At 35.3% G+C, this 21,897-nt stretch overlaps 1 protein-coding gene across 1 annotated transcript in view; it reads right to left on the bottom strand.

The window, feature by feature from the left end:
- LOC126133104 (trichohyalin-like) overlaps window positions 1-21,897 on the bottom strand; it is a 140,942-nt gene that overhangs the window by 33,515 nt on the left and 85,530 nt on the right. The window contains exon 2 of the mRNA XM_049915185.1: window positions 14,095-17,934. Coding sequence (XP_049771142.1) covers window positions 14,095-17,934 — 3,840 coding nt within the window. The remainder of the gene's footprint in view (window positions 1-14,094; window positions 17,935-21,897) is intronic.

Raw genomic sequence — 21,897 nt, 5'->3', positions numbered from 1 at the left:
CAAAGGTAACGTCTCTGTGGCATAACGCTCACCTAACGCGTGCGTGGGCTCTGGCTGAATTCCAGTCACTGGTAAAACTAAAGAGAGATAAATGCTCCATGAGCATTTCAGTGAATCTCGAGATTATATATATATTTTAGGAAGAAGAAATGTGGCTTTTTAATTAAAAGGATCTTTATTAACTATCTTTTATAAAAAGACCGGTAGTTAAAAATTTACATTTGCAACGAAAAGCATGTGCGCAAAAATAACACACACACACACACACACACACACAGAGACACACAGAGAGAGAGAGAGAGAGAGAGAGAGAGAGAGAGAGAGAGAGAGAGACCCTACCCGAACAGACACATACGTGAGGGTGGCTGACGTTATTGCACATACAGTAGCATAATTGCTTAGCATCACTCAAAACTGGACTATTGACTTGTGTACGCAACTGCAGGCAACAGCTAATATTACAAACAGGGCATCCACTTTTCCATATAGAACTATTAAAGGTGTGTCAGGTGGCATACATTTCATGAATTACTTGTTTCAGTAGGTTTCCGAACTGAATACAAAAACGAAAATTATGACGAAGGAGGCTAACCAGCCATTAACAGTCTAGAGCGCTACTACCGTTTCTTGAGAGCGTGGTCTAACGACAGAAGGAGATCGAGGCACGCCGTCTAGATCTTTTACTTACAATCGAGAAAAATCGTAGCGGTTCCTTAGACTTAGTCATCTTAGCCCTTACAATGGATCACTCCCCTCACAGGCGGATGCATACTGAACTTGTCGACGCTGGAGCGCTGCAGTTTCCTGCATTTCCCTGTAAGACCACGAGTGACTCAGTCGTTCATGCGTTGCCGGGAAGACTGCGAGCGCGTGCGCGCCCGCGGTTGCTCCTCTGGCGCAGTGAGCACTGGCTTTCTGGAACCTACGCTATCACGCACAGATATACCCCAATAAAGTATATAAATGCAACCGCTGCCCAGGCGGATATTCCTACTTGAGCAATGATGTTTCATAGACGTCCGTTGCCAGTGACGTATACAGTCACGAATATCCCATTTTGATGCACAGGAATTACATTTTATGACCTTTTATCTTCTGAAGAGTACGAAAGTATTTAATCTGGTGAACAATCATGTTATACTTTTACATTTTAGTTTGATTCCTATGAAATTTCTGTTTGACGAGAGCATTTTTTTCTCAGATGTTTCAAACCATGGTGTGCTTATATATATTCCATGTAACTTTTTATTCTGATGAAGCTTGCCCTAATGCAAACGAAACCGTGGTCAATTGACAATTTTGTGCAACCGAAGCGGCTGTATAAACGTCCTGTAACTAAACAGCGTACGGTTACTGGATCGCAGCCAATCAAATGTTTAAAACAACTGAAGAAGCGCTTTGCTGTCATTTCAGATGAAAAATGAGTAGGGTGCCGAGGGGCGGGGGTGTAGTGTTTTCTGGAGTATTATGGACTTTGTGTTACAGTGTGTAACTTACCTTTGCTAGTTATCACTTATATTTGCAATGTAATATTCAGTAGTTAGAATTCACACGAACTTTGAAGGTCGATACTTTTACAGACTTTTTGTTTTTATTGCAATGTTTTCGTGATTCCGTTCTCCTTCGTTTTGTATATAATTTTTCTAATGAATTCTATATGAAGCAAGTATTTCTTTTTTGCGTTGCCATTATTCACACAAAAGATTCATGAAGTTTTCCACATTTACGTAACATGTTGCATGTTCCTGTTTCGTCAAATGTCAAAATTGGATCGAAATTTACGTATGTTTTGTCTAATACAATACAAATGTACTGAAAGAGAGTGACGTTAACCACTGAAACGAAAAGTGAAAATCCCGTGAATGGATGAGGTATTGGTTTAGCAGTCAGATTCGGGTGTTCCTTGTAATGTCAAGATCTTACACGTTCCCAGGTAAGAGTATTAGGCACTGTTCGTCTGTTTACCGAAAGTATTGCTTTGTTGTGCTGCATTATTGTTATAGTTTTATGACCAATATGCTTCTAGCATCTGTAGTGGGGAACCAGCTTTTATTGGAAAGTACTTACTAAACGAAATCGTTTGCTTCTCGCCAGAATGGCTGTGGTTTCCCCATGTGTCGTGTTCCTGATGTTTCTCGCAGCTAGCCACAGCTCCTCACCCCACCGCCTACTGACAGAGGCTACTTCTGTCAGCGTAGGAACTGGAATCTTACTCCTTCCTATGCGTTCTGCAGTGCTGCCGGAGCTTATTTGATGCTACCGACACCTGCAGAAGCGATATAAAATGTAAATCTGGAAAATAAGGAAGTAAAATGTAATGTGAAAGTAAGAATTGTCTTGCAAGTGCACCATTTACTTACCCCAGAACGCACTTCTTCATTTGACTTCTCTTTACTAGGCCCGACAGTCAAAAATTTTTGTGATCGTAGTCGCCTTTGACTAAAATTGGAAACAACTTCCACTACTGCAACCTTCACCATGTTTAACAGGTAACACTGAACACCCAACATATAGATATGACGACGTGAGTACACACAAGTCAGTTGCTTTTTAAGGTTCTGACATGGACTGAAGTACGATTTTTCAGTATTCCATACAGCCATGCAGCAAAAATTTCAGTAGTGGATCTGATAAATAAAGAATTTTACATACAAAGGCGACAATGGTGAACTTTAAAAAACTTTTACATTTGAGTAAGCTTATATGCCTTTCTGACATGATTAAATGAACTTTGTACGGATGAAAATGTATATAATTAAAACCAGATTTTTTCAGGGTGTTAATGAAACTATTTTATTAGAGAGAACCTAACTGCCACAGTGGTGAAGTGGCCTTTACACAATCTTCATGGTCCACTCCGTCTTTAGGCCACGAGTGGCCTATCGGGACCATCCGACCGCCGTGTCATCCTCAGGATGCGGATAGAAGGGGCGTGGGGTTAGCACACCGCTCTCCCGGTCTTTATGATGGCATTCTTGACCGAAGCCGCTACTATTCGGTCGAGTAGCTCCTCAGTTGGCATCACGAGGCTGAGTGCACCCCGAAAAAAATGGCAACAGCGCATGGCGGCCTGTATGGTCACCCATCCAAGTGCCGACCACGCCTGACAGCGCTTAACTTTGGTGATCTCACAGGAACCGGTGTAGCCACTGCGGCAAGGCTGTTGCCTATCTTCATGGTGCAGAAATAATTTTTTTATTATGCTTCGATGGATGTTATCGTCCTAATAAATGTAAATGTCATGCCCTTTACAGAATAACACGTTAAGTAAGTTTACTTTCCCCCAACACACGCGATGGCGTAAAGCAGGCTTCGTGGAGTGCCAAATCGTCTGTGGCGCCATGGTCTCGTTTGTTCCAAGTTGTAGATACAACAGCGCTACAAGTATTAGTCTATGAATTCACTTATTTCTTCAATCTAGAAACGCAAATATCCAGTTTATACTGTTTCGTTACCTGCTTACCTGATCACTACCAATTCAGTGTTTGAAACCTCATGCAATAGCGCGGACTTATCGTCTATTAAACTCGGTACTCAATGAAAGACTCTGCTGCAGCACTTTCACTTCACTCTTCGTGATCCAATCGTGAAAAGTGTTGTTGCATGGACTAGATCTCCGGCATCTTTAACAACGTTTTTTCAGCAGCAGTTCAGAATCTACAACACAGCAACACAAACTCCCTTCTCACGGGAATGCGCAGAAAAGTAGCATTGTTATTTTCCACAGTCGTCGCATCGAACACCGAAGCCACTAATTTTTCGTACGTTGTTTTCTCAACTTATCCTCCCATTCAGGAGCCGGAAAGTTAATAGCTGACGGCTCATGTCTCACCTGTAGTACAGGCAGCAGGCAATGACAGCAGACGTATTGCCCAATGGAGCCAAGTACGAACCGCTTGCTGGCACTTTGCAGTCACTCTCTAAATACGGTCTCAAGGGGCGTTCGCTGGCATCTAAATCCGCCGACTCGCAGCTGGCCTGAATGGGCCCTAATCCTCCGCGGCGGCGGCAATCCCTTGATGGCGCCCTTTGTCCACACTGGGAGGTCCCTATCTGCACAGCGTACGCCCTATCCCAGGGCAAAGAGAAAATCCCAGATCCGGCGTCTTCGGTAGCGCTGATGTGGCAGTATCCCTCATACTGACACATACGCAACAGAAACGCGGTTAGTTCCGTGTTATGGCATGCAGTGTGTCAGAACTGCTTGATGTGTCGTCATTCTACGCATGTAGAAATGTCGGCAAGTTCAACAGCTTGTATTAGGGATTGTATTTGATATGCACTTTCATGAGAATACATGGGTCATTTGTAAATTGCTTGGAACGCCAAAAATGTCCTGAAGTAATGTAACGGAATTCTATGTTTATGAATTAAGTCTAGATCTTCGTCGGGAAATGAGGTAATGCCTGCGGTATCTGTTCTCTTTTAAAGTCTGTTAACAGAATTCCGTCCAGAAGGAAAAGTTTTTCCTAGGGTGCAGTTATGGGGACCATATTAGTCAGACACTCTCTAAGTGTTGAAAAATATCGGGAGTGTAGTGAAGAGTCAATATCGTAGAGCTAATCTGCTTACTTCAGGGGCGTATATTTACGAGAAAAGTGCTAGATGAATTCCATTGGAGAACAATAACAAACTGACCGCTTATAACGTTCACAAGACCTGGTAGAGTATACTTGCGTTAGAAATCGTCGAAGAGACATTAAGGTTCCACCAACGTTGACGTAACTCAACGACATGATTAATTTGTTACTATCTCCAATTATAGCACTTCAGCTTATTATAATACAGGAACACTTTCCACTGTCTTCCATTTCAGAACAGATGCGAGCAGAATGAACGCTTCCGTTCAGGCAAGCGATCGCTACCGATTCTAGTAACAAAGCATTTATATTGAAGTGACGAACGTCATGGGTTAGTAACCTGCACTTTTACACAGGGTACGAAAGATCATTGGCGATACCGTCATTTGTAGTTTGGGAATTCATGTGGAAAGGTTTCCTACGTCATCATGGTCGAACGCCGGGAATTCAGATTTTGAACGCGGAACGGTAGTTGAAGCTAGACGCACGGTACATTCCATTTCGGAAACCTTTAGGCAATTACATATTCTGGAATCCACAGTGACAAGAGTGTGCCGAGAATACCAAACTTCAGGCATTACCTCTCTCCATGCAGTGGCCGATGGCCTTCCTGAACGACGAAGAGAAGCGGCGTCTGCCTAGAGTTGTCAGAGTTAGTAGACAATCAACACTGCGTAAAACTAACGCAGGTCTCTACGTTTGACGTACGACTAACGTATACGTTAGTATAGTGTTGTAAAATTTGGCGTTAATGAGATGTCAAAGCCGACGACCGACGCGGATGCCTTTGCTAAAAGCCCATCACCTGCAGTGCCTTGGGCAAGGCCCACGAGAGAGACAGGCCGGGGCGCGTACGTCACGAAGGTAGTCCTGCACTCGCAGTGTCAAATCAGCAGACAAACTACGCTTCTACACCTTTTAACTCTGAATTAGGCTTGTCCGTACAAACGAAAACCATCTTCTGCTGGAATCCGCTATTATGGAATCTCACTGTTATTAGTCCTATAATGATATGGAAGTCCATGGGCCTGCTTATAATTTGTTACGGCTGTACTGGCGTACAATAAAATAAAATCATGCATAAATGATTATCAGTTGCAGAAGACACTACTTCCAGCGTGTACTGAGTACTGTGAAGCACAAGAGACTAAATGCTATAAACAAGCCGTTATACCATTTATATCCGGTATTGATTTAAATTAAATTTTGCTGTAGTACTGTTAGTCAGCAAGACTTCATAATAGCAGATTCCAGTGGAAGATGCAATTCTCGTTAGTACTTACACGCCAAGTTGGGTGTTAACAGGTTCAGAAACTCATTTTGTCTGCTGAGCTGAGCGAGCGAGCGAGTTCAGGACAACCTTCGTGACGTACGCGCCGCGGCCTGTCTTTCTCGTGGGCCTCGGCCTTGGGATCATGACCATATCGACTGGACCATAGACGACTGGAAAACAGTCATCTGGTCAGATCAGTCCAGATTTAAGTTGTTAAGAGCTGATGGTAGGGTTCGGGTGTGGTGCAGATCCCACGGAGCCAAGGACCCAAGTTGTCGACAATTGTTCGCGATTGGTTTGAACAACATTCTAGATATTCCGAGCGAATGATCTGGCCACAGAGATCGCCTCACATCAATTTCATCCAACATTTATGGGACATAATCGAGAAGTCAGTTTGCGCACAAAATCCTGGAGCGGCAACAGTTGCAATTATGGACGGCTGCAGAGGCGACATGGGTCAATATTCATGCAGGTGACTTCCAGTGACTTGTTGACTCCATGCCATGTTGAGTTGCTGTACCATGCCGGCCAAAAGGAGGTCGAACACGATATTTCGAGGTATCATACGGCGTGTCACCTCCGTGTGCTACGCTCAACCTTGATTATAGGTTCAAATGGCCCTGAGCACTATGGTACTCAACTGCTGAGGTCGTAAGTCCGCTAGAGCTTAGAAATACTTAAACCTAACTAACCTAAGGACATCACACACATCCATGCCCGAGGCAGGATTCGAACCTGCGACCGTAGCGGTCGCGCGGCTCCAGACTGTAGCGCCTAGAACCGCTCGGCCACTTCGGCCGGCTCAGCCTTGATTATAATTCATGTGTGTATTTACCATATACACAACCTGTTTACGTCTTTTCATTCAACGTCCAATGGTGATTGTTCACATCACGGAGGAATAGCTGTTAGGCACAAAATGTTCGCTAATGCTTCAGGTCGACGCTTTACTTCCTTTTGTGCCATTTGTGCCCCTCAGAGAAGGCAGGGTGTAGGCACACCGCAACATGCGTGTATATCCTACAATCTAGACACCAGCTCCATTCGATAGAGGTGGACCTAGCAACACTGATGTTCCTGAATCGTTTCTCAAATTTCATTCTTTGCTTACACTCATTCTTTCAGTTTCCTTGCTGAAAATCACCACCATTTAGTGGTGTGGGTAGGTATGGAACATCTGGTTAGCAGACGCTGCTAGTTCGGTGAAATCTCCTCTTTCCAGGGCCGGGAACATTAATAGATGCCTAGCGTCGCCTGGAACGTCATCGAACATCGTGTTTGTAACGGAAGTTGTTCTTGTAAGGTGATCCGTCACCCTTAGAAGGGCGATGCAGTTACCTTGAAACATGCTGCATCTCTGATTACGGCAGACTTTATAATGAGCATGTAGTCTAAATTCGCTAACAGTGAAGGATGAACCGCTCATTTAACCGACAACCTTATGACGTCTTTTTAACCGAGGTCTGACCAAAGCGACACATGAATGTGAGAGGCCTGTGCCTGTTACACTGGACAAGCTGCCCCGAGTTGCTTTTAGGCAGCTTTCCTTTCGTTCAGGCCAATGCTGGGCTGGTTCCGATCTCGACTTCAAGCAGTACCATATACAAGCAGTGAAAACGCGGCCTAACAAGATTTCAAGGCAGATGGTGCACACGACACGTGTTTCGTGTTTCTTAAAGCCCTGAATATAGGAAGTAGCGTCAACCGTTTATGTCTCGATTCCTGGGATCTGAGCAGTACCTTTAACTTTTTTAGTAAACTTTCTATTATTAGAATAAAAACTGCGTTTGTGGTCGCGCACACAATTTTTTTCATTTTCAAATACACACAGGCCCAAATTAATGTGTGATCAATTACACACTTTTGATGAATGTTTGACATTTTTTGTGTGTCTATAGCGCACACTGTTACATTAATTTGTTTGGACCAATGCTTTTTTCAAGTCACCATTAGTAACCAACTACGATACTGACTTCAATTTCTTTAATTTATATTTCTTTCAGACATCATCCTCCGACTTGTCGCATCCCCTGCTGCTGCAGCATGGTTACGCTACCTTTTTTTTATTAAGAATCGGTGATCTCGTGGATAACACCACAGATCCTCGTGCGCCCTCATGTACATTGACATATCATAACTCGTCTGCGTGTACAAGTGAGATTTTGGGAATTAGTTCCTATGGTAGTTTTGCTCGTTCGAAGGTACTCAGTAGTCTCTGGTTGGACCCCGAAACTATAAACAATGGCACTGATCTAGACCTGACATCCTGTTCACTCTGAAGCTTCTTGTAGCGTACTAATACTAAACTGCGAGACACACACTGTCACGACCCCATTTAGCAGTTTAACACGTATGCTACACTATGAAAATGTGTCTCACTGTGGATTACTTAACAATGAACGTATGTATACAGGGTGTTTCTAAAAAGAACGCTTGAAATGAGAGGGTTGGCAGAGAGGGTCTGGGCGAGCCACTTTCACAATAGCTGATGACCGCATCCCTCAGCGTTCGGTGCTAGGCGTCGTTAATACTTTCGAAACCGGCCACTTAGGATATCGGGCCAGGGAAAACCTATATCCCTGACGTTATTTAAAGCGGTACTAGCAAAAATTTAGTTTATGCGTCTTCAAAAGTAATACATACAAAGGACCAAGCTTCAAGAGCCGTGGTTCGTATTTTAGTTCCTTGGTAGCTTACGAACCCTCCCTAGGAAAAACAGCGAGGTCACAGAAATTTCTTCCCCTTTAGCGTCGAATTTTCTTGCTCACTCAGCAAACGTGGCGTATTTGTAGCAAAATTCTGGCAAACTTCTGGCAAACTGCAAAACCTACGGAGTACATGCACGAAACGACTTCAATGCAACCATACTGGCTCAGTCATTCGCCGTTACGTTCGCTAGATTTTCTTTGATAATAATTCTAGATGACAACAAAGCAGCAGCAGGAGCAGTCAAGGGACAGGTAGCGAGATATCCGTCAACTGTTGTCATACGAGATGAACCCTGTTCTCGGGACGATAGGTGAATCGCGCGTCGAGAAGATGGCGCTCCGATCTATGCTCTGACGCGATATTCTTAACATAAAGTTGTGAGGATTTCATCTCCAAAGTGTCGCGCGCCACCGGGAAGGTAGACGTACAACCCACATTCAGAGTCGAAATGGTAGCAAGCGGGTGATTTTATCTCTTATCATAGAAGTCATGTCAACTAGTCATGAATTTCTCTGGAAAAAATATATATTAGACGTCTATATCGTAAATGTAAATGGTACAGTCCTTTGAAAAAAGGTGTATTTTGTAAATAACTCTTGAAACAGTAGGGAACAAAAAATAATAAACTAAAAGTACTCGAGACCCAGAAGTTATTTTGTGTTGAAGCTCCTCTTAAGAGTGTTGAAATGTACCTAAGAGACCCAGAAGTTATTTTGTGTTGAAGCTCCTCTTAAGAGTGTTGAAATGTACCTAACAACCCGACTCTTATGGGCTTCCTTTAACTTACAAATATAAAACGAAAATACGAAATTTACATTAATTTTCCCACTGAATTTTTTTTCTTATTTGGAAAGTTACGAAATGCTATCTTTTCTGTTATTAACAGATACTACTGATGTAACTATGAACAGTATCCTCTCTGCTCCAGCTATCTGTATTATGTAAATATTACTAAAAATGTAAGAAAGTATTTTACGAATTATTTACTCGAAAACTTGAGAATTACACAAAATATTGTTTGGTTAACAAGATAATAGTCAGTGCAAACAGTGGGCAACGTATTTAGCAGCATTGAATTTCTAGTGTAAAATATGCATGTTGGCAACATTGTTTCCAGCGTTCTTCTCTTAACAGCAAACTAGTGAGAACTTGCATATAAACCATTCAGCGTCGTGTTTTGTTTGAACTTTGTTAGATATTATGTCAGTAAGGACCTACAATAGTGAAAGAGTGACTTGTGTGGACTGAAGAAAGGACAAGTTGGTGTTCAAGAAAAGTGAAAAAACACTTCACAGTTGTTTGACATGTGTCACAGGTATTGCACAAATATCTTGGTCCTCAAGTGACGGTATTAGCATCACATCCCTTGTGTAAGAATTCCTACACTCACTACAAGAAGAAATTTAGTGACAACCCAGCTGAACTATCAGTGTCACCCGACTAAAACTTAAGAGGACAATGCAATATTCCTGGGTGTGAAGTGTATGCACTTAATTTTAGCATTTCTACTGTAGTCCCTACTGTATCTCCCCTAAAACGTCCAGGAAAGCTATGGAGCACAAGGAGGAAACAGTATGTAAACAAAAAACTGAAAAATTTAAGAAGTTTTACACATGCAACATCTTCAGACCTTTTTAAATTGTGTAATGTAGATGCGGTCTGCTGAAGTGATAAGTGTGCACGAAATGTTGTGTGGTTTCAAACCCTAAATACTATCTCAGCAGCCACCTGTACTGAAGATACAGTTACTGATACTGATAGGAAGTAGGTACTCTGAACAGACGTTAAGTCTGGTTAAAAATGGAAAGTGACGCGGACCTTGATCAAGCGTCACTTCCTTTTAACTGTACAGTATATGTTATATTGCATTTAGGAACTTTCGGGTGATTGAACATGTATCAATAATTACGGATTTCTGTAGTTGTATATATAAGTTTGGATGTAGCTGTATTGCATTGATGTACTGGTGGATATTGTGTGGTATGACTCCTGTTGTTGATAGTGTAATTGGTATAATGTCAACTTTATCTTGATGCCACATGTCCTTGACTTCCTCAGCCAGTTGGATGTATTTTTCAATTTTTTCTCCTGTTTTCTTTTGTATATTTGTTGTATTGGGTATGGATATTTCGATTAGTTGTGTTAATTTCTTCTTTTTATTGGTGAGTATGATGTCAGGTTTGTTATGTGGTGGTGGTTTATCTGTTATAATGGTTTTGTTCCAGTATAATTTGTATTCATCACTCTCCAGTACATTTTGTGGTGCATACTTGTATGTGGGAACGTGTTGTTTTATTAGTTTATATTGTAAGGCAAGCTGTTGGTGTATTATTTTTGCTAAAGAATTCTGTATTTGCTAGTATTGTACATCCGCTTGTGATGTGATCTACTGTTTCTATTTGTTGTTTGCAAAGTCTGCATTTATCTGTTGTGGTATTGGGATCTTTCATAATATGCTTGCTGTAATATCTGGTGTTTATTGTTTGATCCTGTATTGCAATCATGAATCCTTCCGTCTCACTGTATATATTGCCTTTTCTTAGCCATGTGTTGGATGCGTCTTTATCTATGTGTGGCTGTGTTAGATGATACGGGTGCTTGCCATGTAGTGTTTTCTTTTTCCAATTTACTTTCTTTGTATCTGTTGATGTTATGTGATCTAAAGGGTTGTAGAAGTGGTTATGAAATTGCAGTGGTGTAGCCGATGTATTTATATGAGTGATTGCTTTGTGTATTTTGCTAGTTTCTGCTCGTTCTAGAAAGAATTTTCTTAAATTATCTACCTGTCCATAATGTAGGTTTTTTATGTCGATAAATCCCCTTCCTCCTTCCTTTCTGTTTAATGTGAATCTTTATGTTGCTGAATGTATGAGCTGTATTCTATATTTGTGGCATTGTGATCGTGTAAGTGTATTGAGTGCTTCTAGGTGTTACGCCATTTCACTACTCCAAATGATTAGGTCAATATTGGTATAGCATAAGTATTTATAGCTTTTGTCTTGTTTCTTGCTGTCAATTCTGTTTTCAGTATTTTTGTTAGTATTTGTCTATATTTTTCTTTTAGTTCTTTAATATTTGTATTATCTATTCCTATTTTTTGTCTGTATCCTAGATAGTTATAGGCATCTGTTTTTCCCATCGCTTCTATGCAGTCGCTGTGGTAATCCAATATGTAATCTTCCTGTTTAGTGTGTTTTCCCTTGACAATGCTATTTTTCTTACATTTGTCTGTTCCAAAAGCCATATTTATATAACTGCTGAATACTTCTGTTATCTTTAGTAATTGGTTGAGTTTTTGATTTGTTGCTGCCAGTAGTTTTAGATCATCCATGTATAGCAAATGTGTGATTTTGTGTGGATATGTTCCAGTAATATTGTATCTATAATTTGTATTATTTAGCATGTTGGATAGTGGGTTCAGAACAAGGCAGAACCAGAAAGGACTTAATGAGTCTCCTTGGTATATTCCACACTTAATCTGTATTGGCTGTGATGTGATATTATTAGAATTTGTTTGGATATTAAATGTGGTTTTCCAGTTTTTCATTACTATGTTTAGAAACTGTATCAATTTAGGATCTACTTTGTATATTTCCAATATTTGTAGTAACCATGAGTGGGGTACACTATCAAAAGCTTTTTGGTGATCAATGTATGCATAGTGTAGCAACCTTTGTTAGTTTTAGCTTGATATGTCACCTCTGCATCTATTATCAGTTGCTCTTTACACCCTCATGCTCCTTTGCAACAGCCTTTTTGTTCTTCATTTATAATTTTGTTCTGTGTTGTATGTGTCATTAATTTCTGTGTAATGACTGAAGTTAATATTTTGTATATTGTTGGTAGGCACGTTATGGGGCGATATTTAGCTGGGTTTGCTGTGTCTGCTTGATCTTTAGGTTTCAGATAAGTTATTCCATGTGTAAGTGTATCAGATAATGTGTATGGGTCTGCAATGTAACTGTTAAATAATTTAGTTAGATGTGAATGTGTTGAGGTGAACTACTTTAGCCAGAAATTTGCTATTTTATCTTTTCCAGGGACTTTCCAACTGCGAGTAGAATTAATTGCTTGGGTGACTTCATGTTACAAAATTATCACTTCAGGCATTTGTGTTATCATCTTGTATGCGTCTGTTTCTGCTTCTATGCACCGTGCATGCCTGTTATGTTGTACCGGGTTTGACCATATGTTGCTCCAGAAGTGTTCCATGTCTGTTATGTTTGGTGGATTGTCTATTTTAATGTGTGTGTTATCTATTGTCTGGTAAAATTTCTTTTGGTTTGTGTTGAATGTTTGGTTTTGTTTCCTTCTATTTTCACTTTTTTCTATCTTCTAAGTCGTTTGGCCAATGCTTGTAATTTCTGCTTCTTTCCATCTAATTGCTCTATCGCTTCTTGTTGCGAGATTTTACCCAACCTTTTTCGTTTTTTTTTCCGACATTTCATTTCTTATAAATTGTGTTAACTGTCCGATGTCTTTTCTCAGTTTTTCTATTCTGAGCTGTAGCCTGTGTTGCCATGCTGGTTTTGTGGGTTTCTTGTGTGTGTTGGTTGGTTCTGATCTGTGCCTAGTGTGTATATTTAGTGTAGTGAGTGCTCCTATATAAACCAGTATTGTTAACTCTTCCATAGTTGTTTTTTCATTTATTTTGTTGTGTATGATTGTGTTGATAGTTTTCATTGTTGTTTCGACTTGTGGGTTATTTGGCGGTCTATGCAAGAATGGTCTAATGTCTGTATTTGTGTCTGTTTTCTATATGTGTCAGCTGAAATTTCTCTTCTGTATCTAACATGTGTGTGTCTTCGTGTTCTATTTGTGCTTGTTCTGGTGGCTGTCTTAAGATTTTGTTTTCCTCTGATTGTTTAATTGATGCGTGTTGTTCTTTGTTTGTTTGCTCTGGGATGTTTGAGTCCATTACTGTATTTTCTTCTTCTTCTGATTGCACATTATTTTGTTCAGTATTTGTTGTTGTTTGTTGTTTTCTAATTCTGACTGGGGTATCCTGTTATTTTTTATTATTACACGGATCTGATCAGCTAGTCGTTGTTCTGTTAAAAATTTTAATTCCGGGTATCTGGTAATAAATGTCGTGTATACTTGTGATCTGTATCCAGTTGTGTTGGTTCCTAGGTTTGTTGCTTGGTAATAACAGAACGTGAGGTGTCGATTAACTTCATCTGACCATCTCATCCTCTGTCTCTGTTTTCCTTCTAGGGTGGTTGCAGGAAGCATATCCTGCAAAACACCTTTATTTGGGTTTTAATCATTTTCCCGTTGGCTAGCAGTGTCGTTACCATTGTGGGCGGGCATAGGGTTCAAGCGTCGTCCCCGACCATGACGGCGCTTGTCCGAGGCTTCTTTAGTTCTGTCCTGAACCAACTAATCACACTGAAAGGGGGGTTAGCCCTATTAGTGGTTTGTTCTTTTCGTCGCCTTTTACGACTGGCAGAACATACCGGAGGCCAATTTTTTTATCTCCATTTCTCTTTTTACTATTACTATTTCTATTTCTCTTTTTACTATTACTATTTCTATTTCTCTTTTTACTATTACTATTTCTATTTCTCTTTTTACTTTTTCTATTTCTATTTCTCTTTTTACTTTTTCTATTTCTATTTCTCTTTTTACTTTTTCTATTTCTATTTCTCTTTTTACTTTTTCTATTTCTATTTCTCTTTTTACTTTTTCTATTTCTATTTCTCTTTTTACTTTTTCTATTTCTATTTCTCTTTTTACTTTTTCTATTTCTATTTCTCTTTTTACTTTTTCTATTTCTATTTCTCTTTTTACTTTTTCTATTTCTATTTCTCTTTTTACTTTTTCTATTTCTATTTCTCTTTTTACTTTTTCTATTTCTATTTCTCTTTTTACTTTTTCTATTTCTATTTCTCTTTTTACTTTTTCTATTTCTATTTCTCTTTTTACTTTTTCTATTTCTATTTCTCTTTTTACTTTTTCTATTTCTATTTCTCTTTTTACTTTTTCTATTTCTATTTCTATTTCTCTTTTTACTTTTTCTATTTCTATTTCTATTTCTCTTTTTACTTTTTCTATTTCTATTTCTATTTCTCTTTTTACTTTTTCTATTTCTATTTCTATTTCTCTTTTTACTTTTTCTATTTCTATTTCTATTTCTCTTTTTACTTTTTCTATTTCTATTTCTATTTCTCTTTTTACTTTTTCTATTTCTATTTCTATTTCTCTTTTTACTTTTTCTATTTCTATTTCTATTTCTCTTTTTACTTTTTCTATTTCTATTTCTATTTCTCTTTTTACTTTTTCTATTTCTATTTCTATTTCTCTTTTTACTTTTTCTATTTCTATTTCTATTTCTCTTTTTACTTTTTCTATTTCTATTTCTATTTCTCTTTTTACTTTTTCTATTTCTATTTCTATTTCTCTTTTTACTTTTTCTATTTCTATTTCTATTTCTCTTTTTACTTTTTCTATTTCTATTTCTATTTCTCTTTTTACTTTTTCTATTTCTATTTCTATTTCTCTTTTTACTTTTTCTATTTCTATTTCTATTTCTCTTTTTACTTTTTCTATTTCTATTTCTATTTCTCTTTTTACTTTTTCTATTTCTATTTCTATTTCTCTTTTTACTTTTTCTATTTCTATTTCTATTTCTCTTTTTACTTTTTCTATTTCTATTTCTATTTCTCTTTTTACTTTTTCTATTTCTATTTCTATTTCTCTTTTTACTTTTTCTATTTCTATTTCTATTTCTCTTTTTACTTTTTCTATTTCTATTTCTATTTCTCTTTTTACTTTTTCTATTTCTATTTCTATTTCTCTTTTTACTTTTTCTATTTCTATTTCTATTTCTCTTTTTACTTTTTCTATTTCTATTTCTATTTCTCTTTTTACTTTTTCTATTTCTATTTCTATTTCTCTTTTTACTTTTTCTATTTCTATTTCTATTTCTCTTTTTACTTTTTCTATTTCTATTTCTATTTCTCTTTTTACTTTTTCTATTTCTATTTCTATTTCTCTTTTTACTTTTTCTATTTCTATTTCTATTTCTCTTTTTACTTTTTCTATTTCTATTTCTATTTCTCTTTTTACTTTTTCTATTTCTATTTCTATTTCTCTTTTTACTTTTTCTATTTCTATTTCTATTTCTCTTTTTACTTTTTCTATTTCTATTTCTATTTCTCTTTTTACTTTTTCTATTTCTATTTCTATTTCTCTTTTTACTTTTTCTATTTCTATTTCTATTTCTCTTTTTACTTTTTCTATTTCTATTTCTATTTCTCTTTTTACTTTTTCTATTTCTATTTCTATTTCTCTTTTTACTTTTTCTATTTCTATTTCTATTTCTCTTTTTACTTTTTCTATTTCTATTTCTATTTCTCTTTTTACTTTTTCTATTTCTATTTCTATTTCTCTTTTTACTTTTTCTATTTCTATTTCTATTTCTCTTTTTACTTTTTCTATTTCTATTTCTATTTCTCTTTTTACTTTTTCTATTTCTATTTCTATTTCTCTTTTTACTTTTTCTATTTCTATTTCTATTTCTCTTTTTACTTTTTCTATTTCTATTTCTATTTCTCTTTTTACTTTTTCTATTTCTATTTCTATTTCTCTTTTTACTTTTTCTATTTCTATTTCTATTTCTCTTTTTACTTTTTCTATTTCTATTTCTATTTCTCTTTTTACTTTTTCTATTTCTATTTCTATTTCTCTTTTTACTTTTTCTATTTCTATTTCTATTTCTCTTTTTACTTTTTCTATTTCTATTTCTATTTCTCTTTTTACTTTTTCTATTTCTATTTCTATTTCTCTTTTTACTTTTTCTATTTCTATTTCTATTTCTCTTTTTACTTTTTCTATTTCTATTTCTATTTCTCTTTTTACTTTTTCTATTTCTATTTCTATTTCTCTTTTTACTTTTTCTATTTCTATTTCTATTTCTCTTTTTACTTTTTCTATTTCTATTTCTATTTCTCTTTTTACTTTTTCTATTTCTATTTCTATTTCTCTTTTTACTTTTTCTATTTCTATTTCTATTTCTCTTTTTACTTTTTCTATTTCTATTTCTATTTCTCTTTTTACTTTTTCTATTTCTATTTCTATTTCTCTTTTTACTTTTTCTATTTCTATTTCTATTTCTCTTTTTACTTTTTCTATTTCTATTTCTATTTCTCTTTTTACTTTTTCTATTTCTATTTCTATTTCTCTTTTTACTTTTTCTATTTCTATTTCTATTTCTCTTTTTACTTTTTCTATTTCTATTTCTATTTCTCTTTTTACTTTTTCTATTTCTATTTCTATTTCTCTTTTTACTTTTTCTATTTCTATTTCTATTTCTCTTTTTACTTTTTCTATTTCTATTTCTATTTCTCTTTTTACTTTTTCTATTTCTATTTCTATTTCTCTTTTTACTTTTTCTATTTCTATTTCTATTTCTCTTTTTACTTTTTCTATTTCTATTTCTATTTCTCTTTTTACTTTTTCTATTTCTATTTCTATTTCTCTTTTTACTTTTTCTATTTCTATTTCTATTTCTCTTTTTACTTTTTCTATTTCTATTTCTATTTCTCTTTTTACTTTTTCTATTTCTATTTCTATTTCTCTTTTTACTTTTTCTATTTCTATTTCTATTTCTCTTTTTACTTTTTCTATTTCTATTTCTATTTCTCTTTTTACTTTTTCTATTTCTATTTCTATTTCTCTTTTTACTTTTTCTATTTCTATTTCTATTTCTCTTTTTACTTTTTCTATTTCTATTTCTATTTCTCTTTTTACTTTTTCTATTTCTATTTCTATTTCTCTTTTTACTTTTTCTATTTCTATTTCTATTTCTCTTTTTACTTTTTCTATTTCTATTTCTATTTCTCTTTTTACTTTTTCTATTTCTATTTCTATTTCTCTTTTTACTTTTTCTATTTCTATTTCTATTTCTCTTTTTACTTTTTCTATTTCTATTTCTATTTCTCTTTTTACTTTTTCTATTTCTATTTCTATTTCTCTTTTTACTTTTTCTATTTCTATTTCTATTTCTCTTTTTACTTTTTCTATTTCTATTTCTATTTCTCTTTTTACTTTTTCTATTTCTATTTCTATTTCTCTTTTTACTTTTTCTATTTCTATTTCTATTTCTCTTTTTACTTTTTCTATTTCTATTTCTATTTCTCTTTTTACTTTTTCTATTTCTATTTCTATTTCTCTTTTTACTTTTTCTATTTCTATTTCTATTTCTCTTTTTACTTTTTCTATTTCTATTTCTCTTTTTACTTTTTCTATTTCTATTTCTCTTTTTACTTTTTCTATTTCTATTTCTCTTTTTACTTTTTCTATTTCTATTTCTCTTTTTACTTTTTCTATTTCTATTTCTCTTTTTCTATTTCTATTTCTCTTTTTCTATTTCTATTTCTCTTTTTCTATTTCTATTTCTCTTTTTCTATTTCTATTTCTCTTTTTCTATTTCTATTTCTCTTTTTCTATTTCTATTTCTCTTTTTCTATTTCTATTTCTCTTTTTCTATTTCTATTTCTCTTTTTCTATTTCTATTTCTCTTTTTCTATTTCTATTTCTCTTTTTCTATTTCTATTTCTCTTTTTCTATTTCTATTTCTCTTTTTCTATTTCTATTTCTCTTTTTCTATTTCTATTTCTCTTTTTCTATTTCTATTTCTCTTTTTCTATTTCTATTTCTCTTTTTCTATTTCTATTTCTCTTTTTCTATTTCTATTTCTCTTTTTCTATTTCTATTTCTCTTTTACTATTTCTATTTCTCTTTTACTATTTCTATTTCTCTTTTACTATTTCTATTTCTCTTTTACTATTTCTATTTCTCTTTTACTATTTCTATTTCTCTTTTACTATTTCTATTTCTCTTTTACTATTTCTATTTCTCTTTTACTATTTCTATTTCTCTTTTACTATTTCTATTTCTCTTTTACTATTTCTATTTCTCTTTTACTATTTCTATTTCTCTTTTACTATTTCTATTTCTCTTTTACTATTTCTATTTCTCTTTTACTATTTCTATTTCTCTTTTACTATTTCTATTTCTCTTTTACTATTTCTATTTCTCTTTTACTATTTCTATTTCTCTTTTACTATTTCTATTTCTCTTTTACTATTTCTATTTCTCTTTTACTATTTCTATTTCTCTTTTACTATTTCTATTTCTCTTTTACTATTTCTATTTCTCTTTTACTATTTCTATTTCTCTTTTACTATTTCTATTTCTCTTTTACTATTTCTATTTCTCTTTTACTATTTCTATTTCTCTTTTACTATTTCTATTTCTCTTTTACTATTTCTATTTCTCTTTTACTATTTCTATTTCTCTTTTACTATTTCTATTTCTCTTTTACTATTTCTATTTCTCTTTTACTATTTCTATTTCTCTTTTACTATTTCTATTTCTCTTTTACTATTTCTATTTCTCTTTTACTATTTCTATTTCTCTTTTACTATTTCTATTTCTCTTTTACTATTTCTATTTCTCTTTTACTATTTCTATTTCTCTTTTACTATTTCTATTTCTCTTTTACTATTTCTATTTCTCTTTTACTATTTCTATTTCTCTTTTACTATTTCTATTTCTCTTTTACTATTTCTATTTCTCTTTTACTATTTCTATTTCTCTTTTACTATTTCTATTTCTCTTTTACTATTTCTATTTCTCTTTTACTATTTCTATTTCTCTTTTACTATTTCTATTTCTCTTTTACTATTTCTATTTCTCTTTTACTATTTCTATTTCTCTTTTACTATTTCTATTTCTCTTTTACTATTTCTATTTCTCTTTTACTATTTCTATTTCTCTTTTACTATTTCTATTTCTCTTTTACTATTTCTATTTCTCTTTTACTATTTCTATTTCTCTTTTACTATTTCTATTTCTCTTTTACTATTTCTATTTCTCTTTTACTATTTCTATTTCTCTTTTACTATTTCTATTTTTTTTATTACTATTTCTATTTTTTTTATTACTATTTCTATTTTTTTTATTACTATTTCTATTTTTTTTATTACTATTTCTATTTTTTTTATTACTATTTCTATTTTTTTTATTACTATTTCTATTTTTTTATTACTATTTCTATTTTTTTATTACTATTACTACTATTATTATTAGTATTATCAGTATTATTACTATTTTTATTGTCATTACGTCATCAGCGAATCCGGTATGGTGCATCTTCCCACCATTGAAATAGATGTGCATTGTTCGATTCAGTATTTCCATCACATAAATATGGGTTATAATTACGTTACATTGCTGCTTGTAGACACATTTCTTACTTTTTATTAGGCAGTTGCTACCTGTTACTTCATCATACTAATTTATGTGCACAGCATTGTTTCAATACAGACGTTCAAATTATCCGATTTCTGTAATTTCATTTCGATACCAGATCGTTCTAATCGGATTCAGCAAGTCAGACTTAATGTGGATATACGAATACGACTCACATCATTTGATAGACTGGGTAAACCACATTCTTAATCGGACGGTTGAATCTACAACATTTATGACAGGGCCCGAATTCTTAAACACTGTGGAAAATAATACGATGTGATTACTAACATCTTATTTAAATATAAATATATGAACGAACGAGATAACAGTTTATTTACAGGAGCAGACCCCATCCTTCATAGCAGAGCAGTGCGAGATTGGTTTCAGGGCCAAGAGAGGTAAAGCTGTTGCCGTTTGTTCCACGATCACCGAACATCAACCAGATGGAGAATATGTGGGCAGATGTAACAAGGTCATTGCCATGTGGACCTACAAATGCAAGCGACCTTTGGACGAATATAGAAAACGTATGGTGGGAAGTAAACCATCAGGCTACACTGTCGACGACGTAATGAAATCAATGCCCCTACGCCTTCGAGAAATCTTACGTAATTATCGTGGGTGGGTTGGTTTCTAAACGTATACTAGCCCACAAAATCCATATGGACAATTATCTGATAGTCGGTCAAGCTTTGCTTTGTCGCAGCTCTTTAGATACAAGTCCATTTACTTTCAGTCTGCTCCTTAGAATTCTTTCAATGCAAGGTAATTGAAAAATCTCATCCACTCGACGCCAGCTGAGGAATAGACTGGTGCATGTGTTGTTCAACACACAGTAGTTGTCACCCTCACTGGAATCAATGACTGTGTGTGTGTGTGTGTGTGTGTGTGTGTGTGTGTGTGTGTGTGGTGTGTTTTCGTGTTCGCGCACAATCTGAATCAACACTATTAACATTAGAGAGAGAACCAACAATAAATATTGCATCAAATGTGACTGTAAAGTATTTTAATGCGATGGGAAGTTACAAACTTAATTTTTACCCAACCCAGGACCTGCATATTACGTTAAGTAAGATGTATTAATTCCATAGTATTGTTAGCAGAGAGAGTGCGCTCTTGTTGTCGAGGCTCGCGACAAGTGCAGCGATTAGCAGTGCCCAATGCCGCCGCGATTTGTTTATGTTGGCTGAGCGTGCACACTGCAGCAGATGCTTCGCCATAAACAGAAAGAAATCACCTTGGCTCTGACTGCAGTGAGCGGATATCACTGCCTGCGTGGTTCAAATGGCTGAGCACTATGCGACATAGCTTCTGAGGTCATCAGTCCACTAGAACTTAGAACTACTTAAACCTAACTAACCGAATGACAGACACATCCATACCGAATGACGGACACATCCATGCCCGAGACATGATTGGAACCTGCGACCGTAGCGGTCGCGCGGTTCCAGCCTGTAGCGCCTACAACCCGCTCGGCCACCCCGGCCGGCATACTTGTATCCCGACCATTCGCTATTTGACTAAATATGAATCTGATTCTCATATATATGACATGGGTTAGCGCCGGCACAAAGCAATGACTAAGGGTTGGATGCCGTTGAAGTCCCGTTACACTGATGGCAAGACAAATGTTCGCAAATCACCTCTATTTCCTCAAAAACAATTACATCTTAAATATCGAAGGACCGCCGTCCACACTGTCACAGCGCGTTGAAATACAGCTAAGACGGCAGATTAATATTTGTGACCGACTGGGTTTCGAACCTGGACCTCCTGCTTACTGGACAGACATGCTGATCACTGCACTATTATTTTTTTGACATTCAGCAACAGGTAGGCAGAGGCAAAGAGGGCAGGGATCGGAGATCCGAGGCCTGGCCTCAATGCCTCCCCCAGACCTGTCACTAAGCAGCTGCATTATTCCCATGTATTTCATGTTTGCACCCATATATACCTTTAAATTGTGGAACAAAACTGTATTAATAAAGGTAAAATAAATTACAGATTGCTGCTTCCAAAAGCGTGCGTTCCTTGTAGAACGCAACTTATAACAGTGAAAAGTGTGGCGCA

This window comes from Schistocerca cancellata, chromosome 1 (genome assembly GCF_023864275.1).
Source record: "Schistocerca cancellata isolate TAMUIC-IGC-003103 chromosome 1, iqSchCanc2.1, whole genome shotgun sequence".
NCBI lineage: Eukaryota > Metazoa > Arthropoda > Insecta > Orthoptera > Acrididae > Schistocerca > Schistocerca cancellata.
The sequence above is the reverse complement of the archived record's forward strand: the minus strand, read 5'-3'. Positions and strand labels throughout refer to the sequence as shown.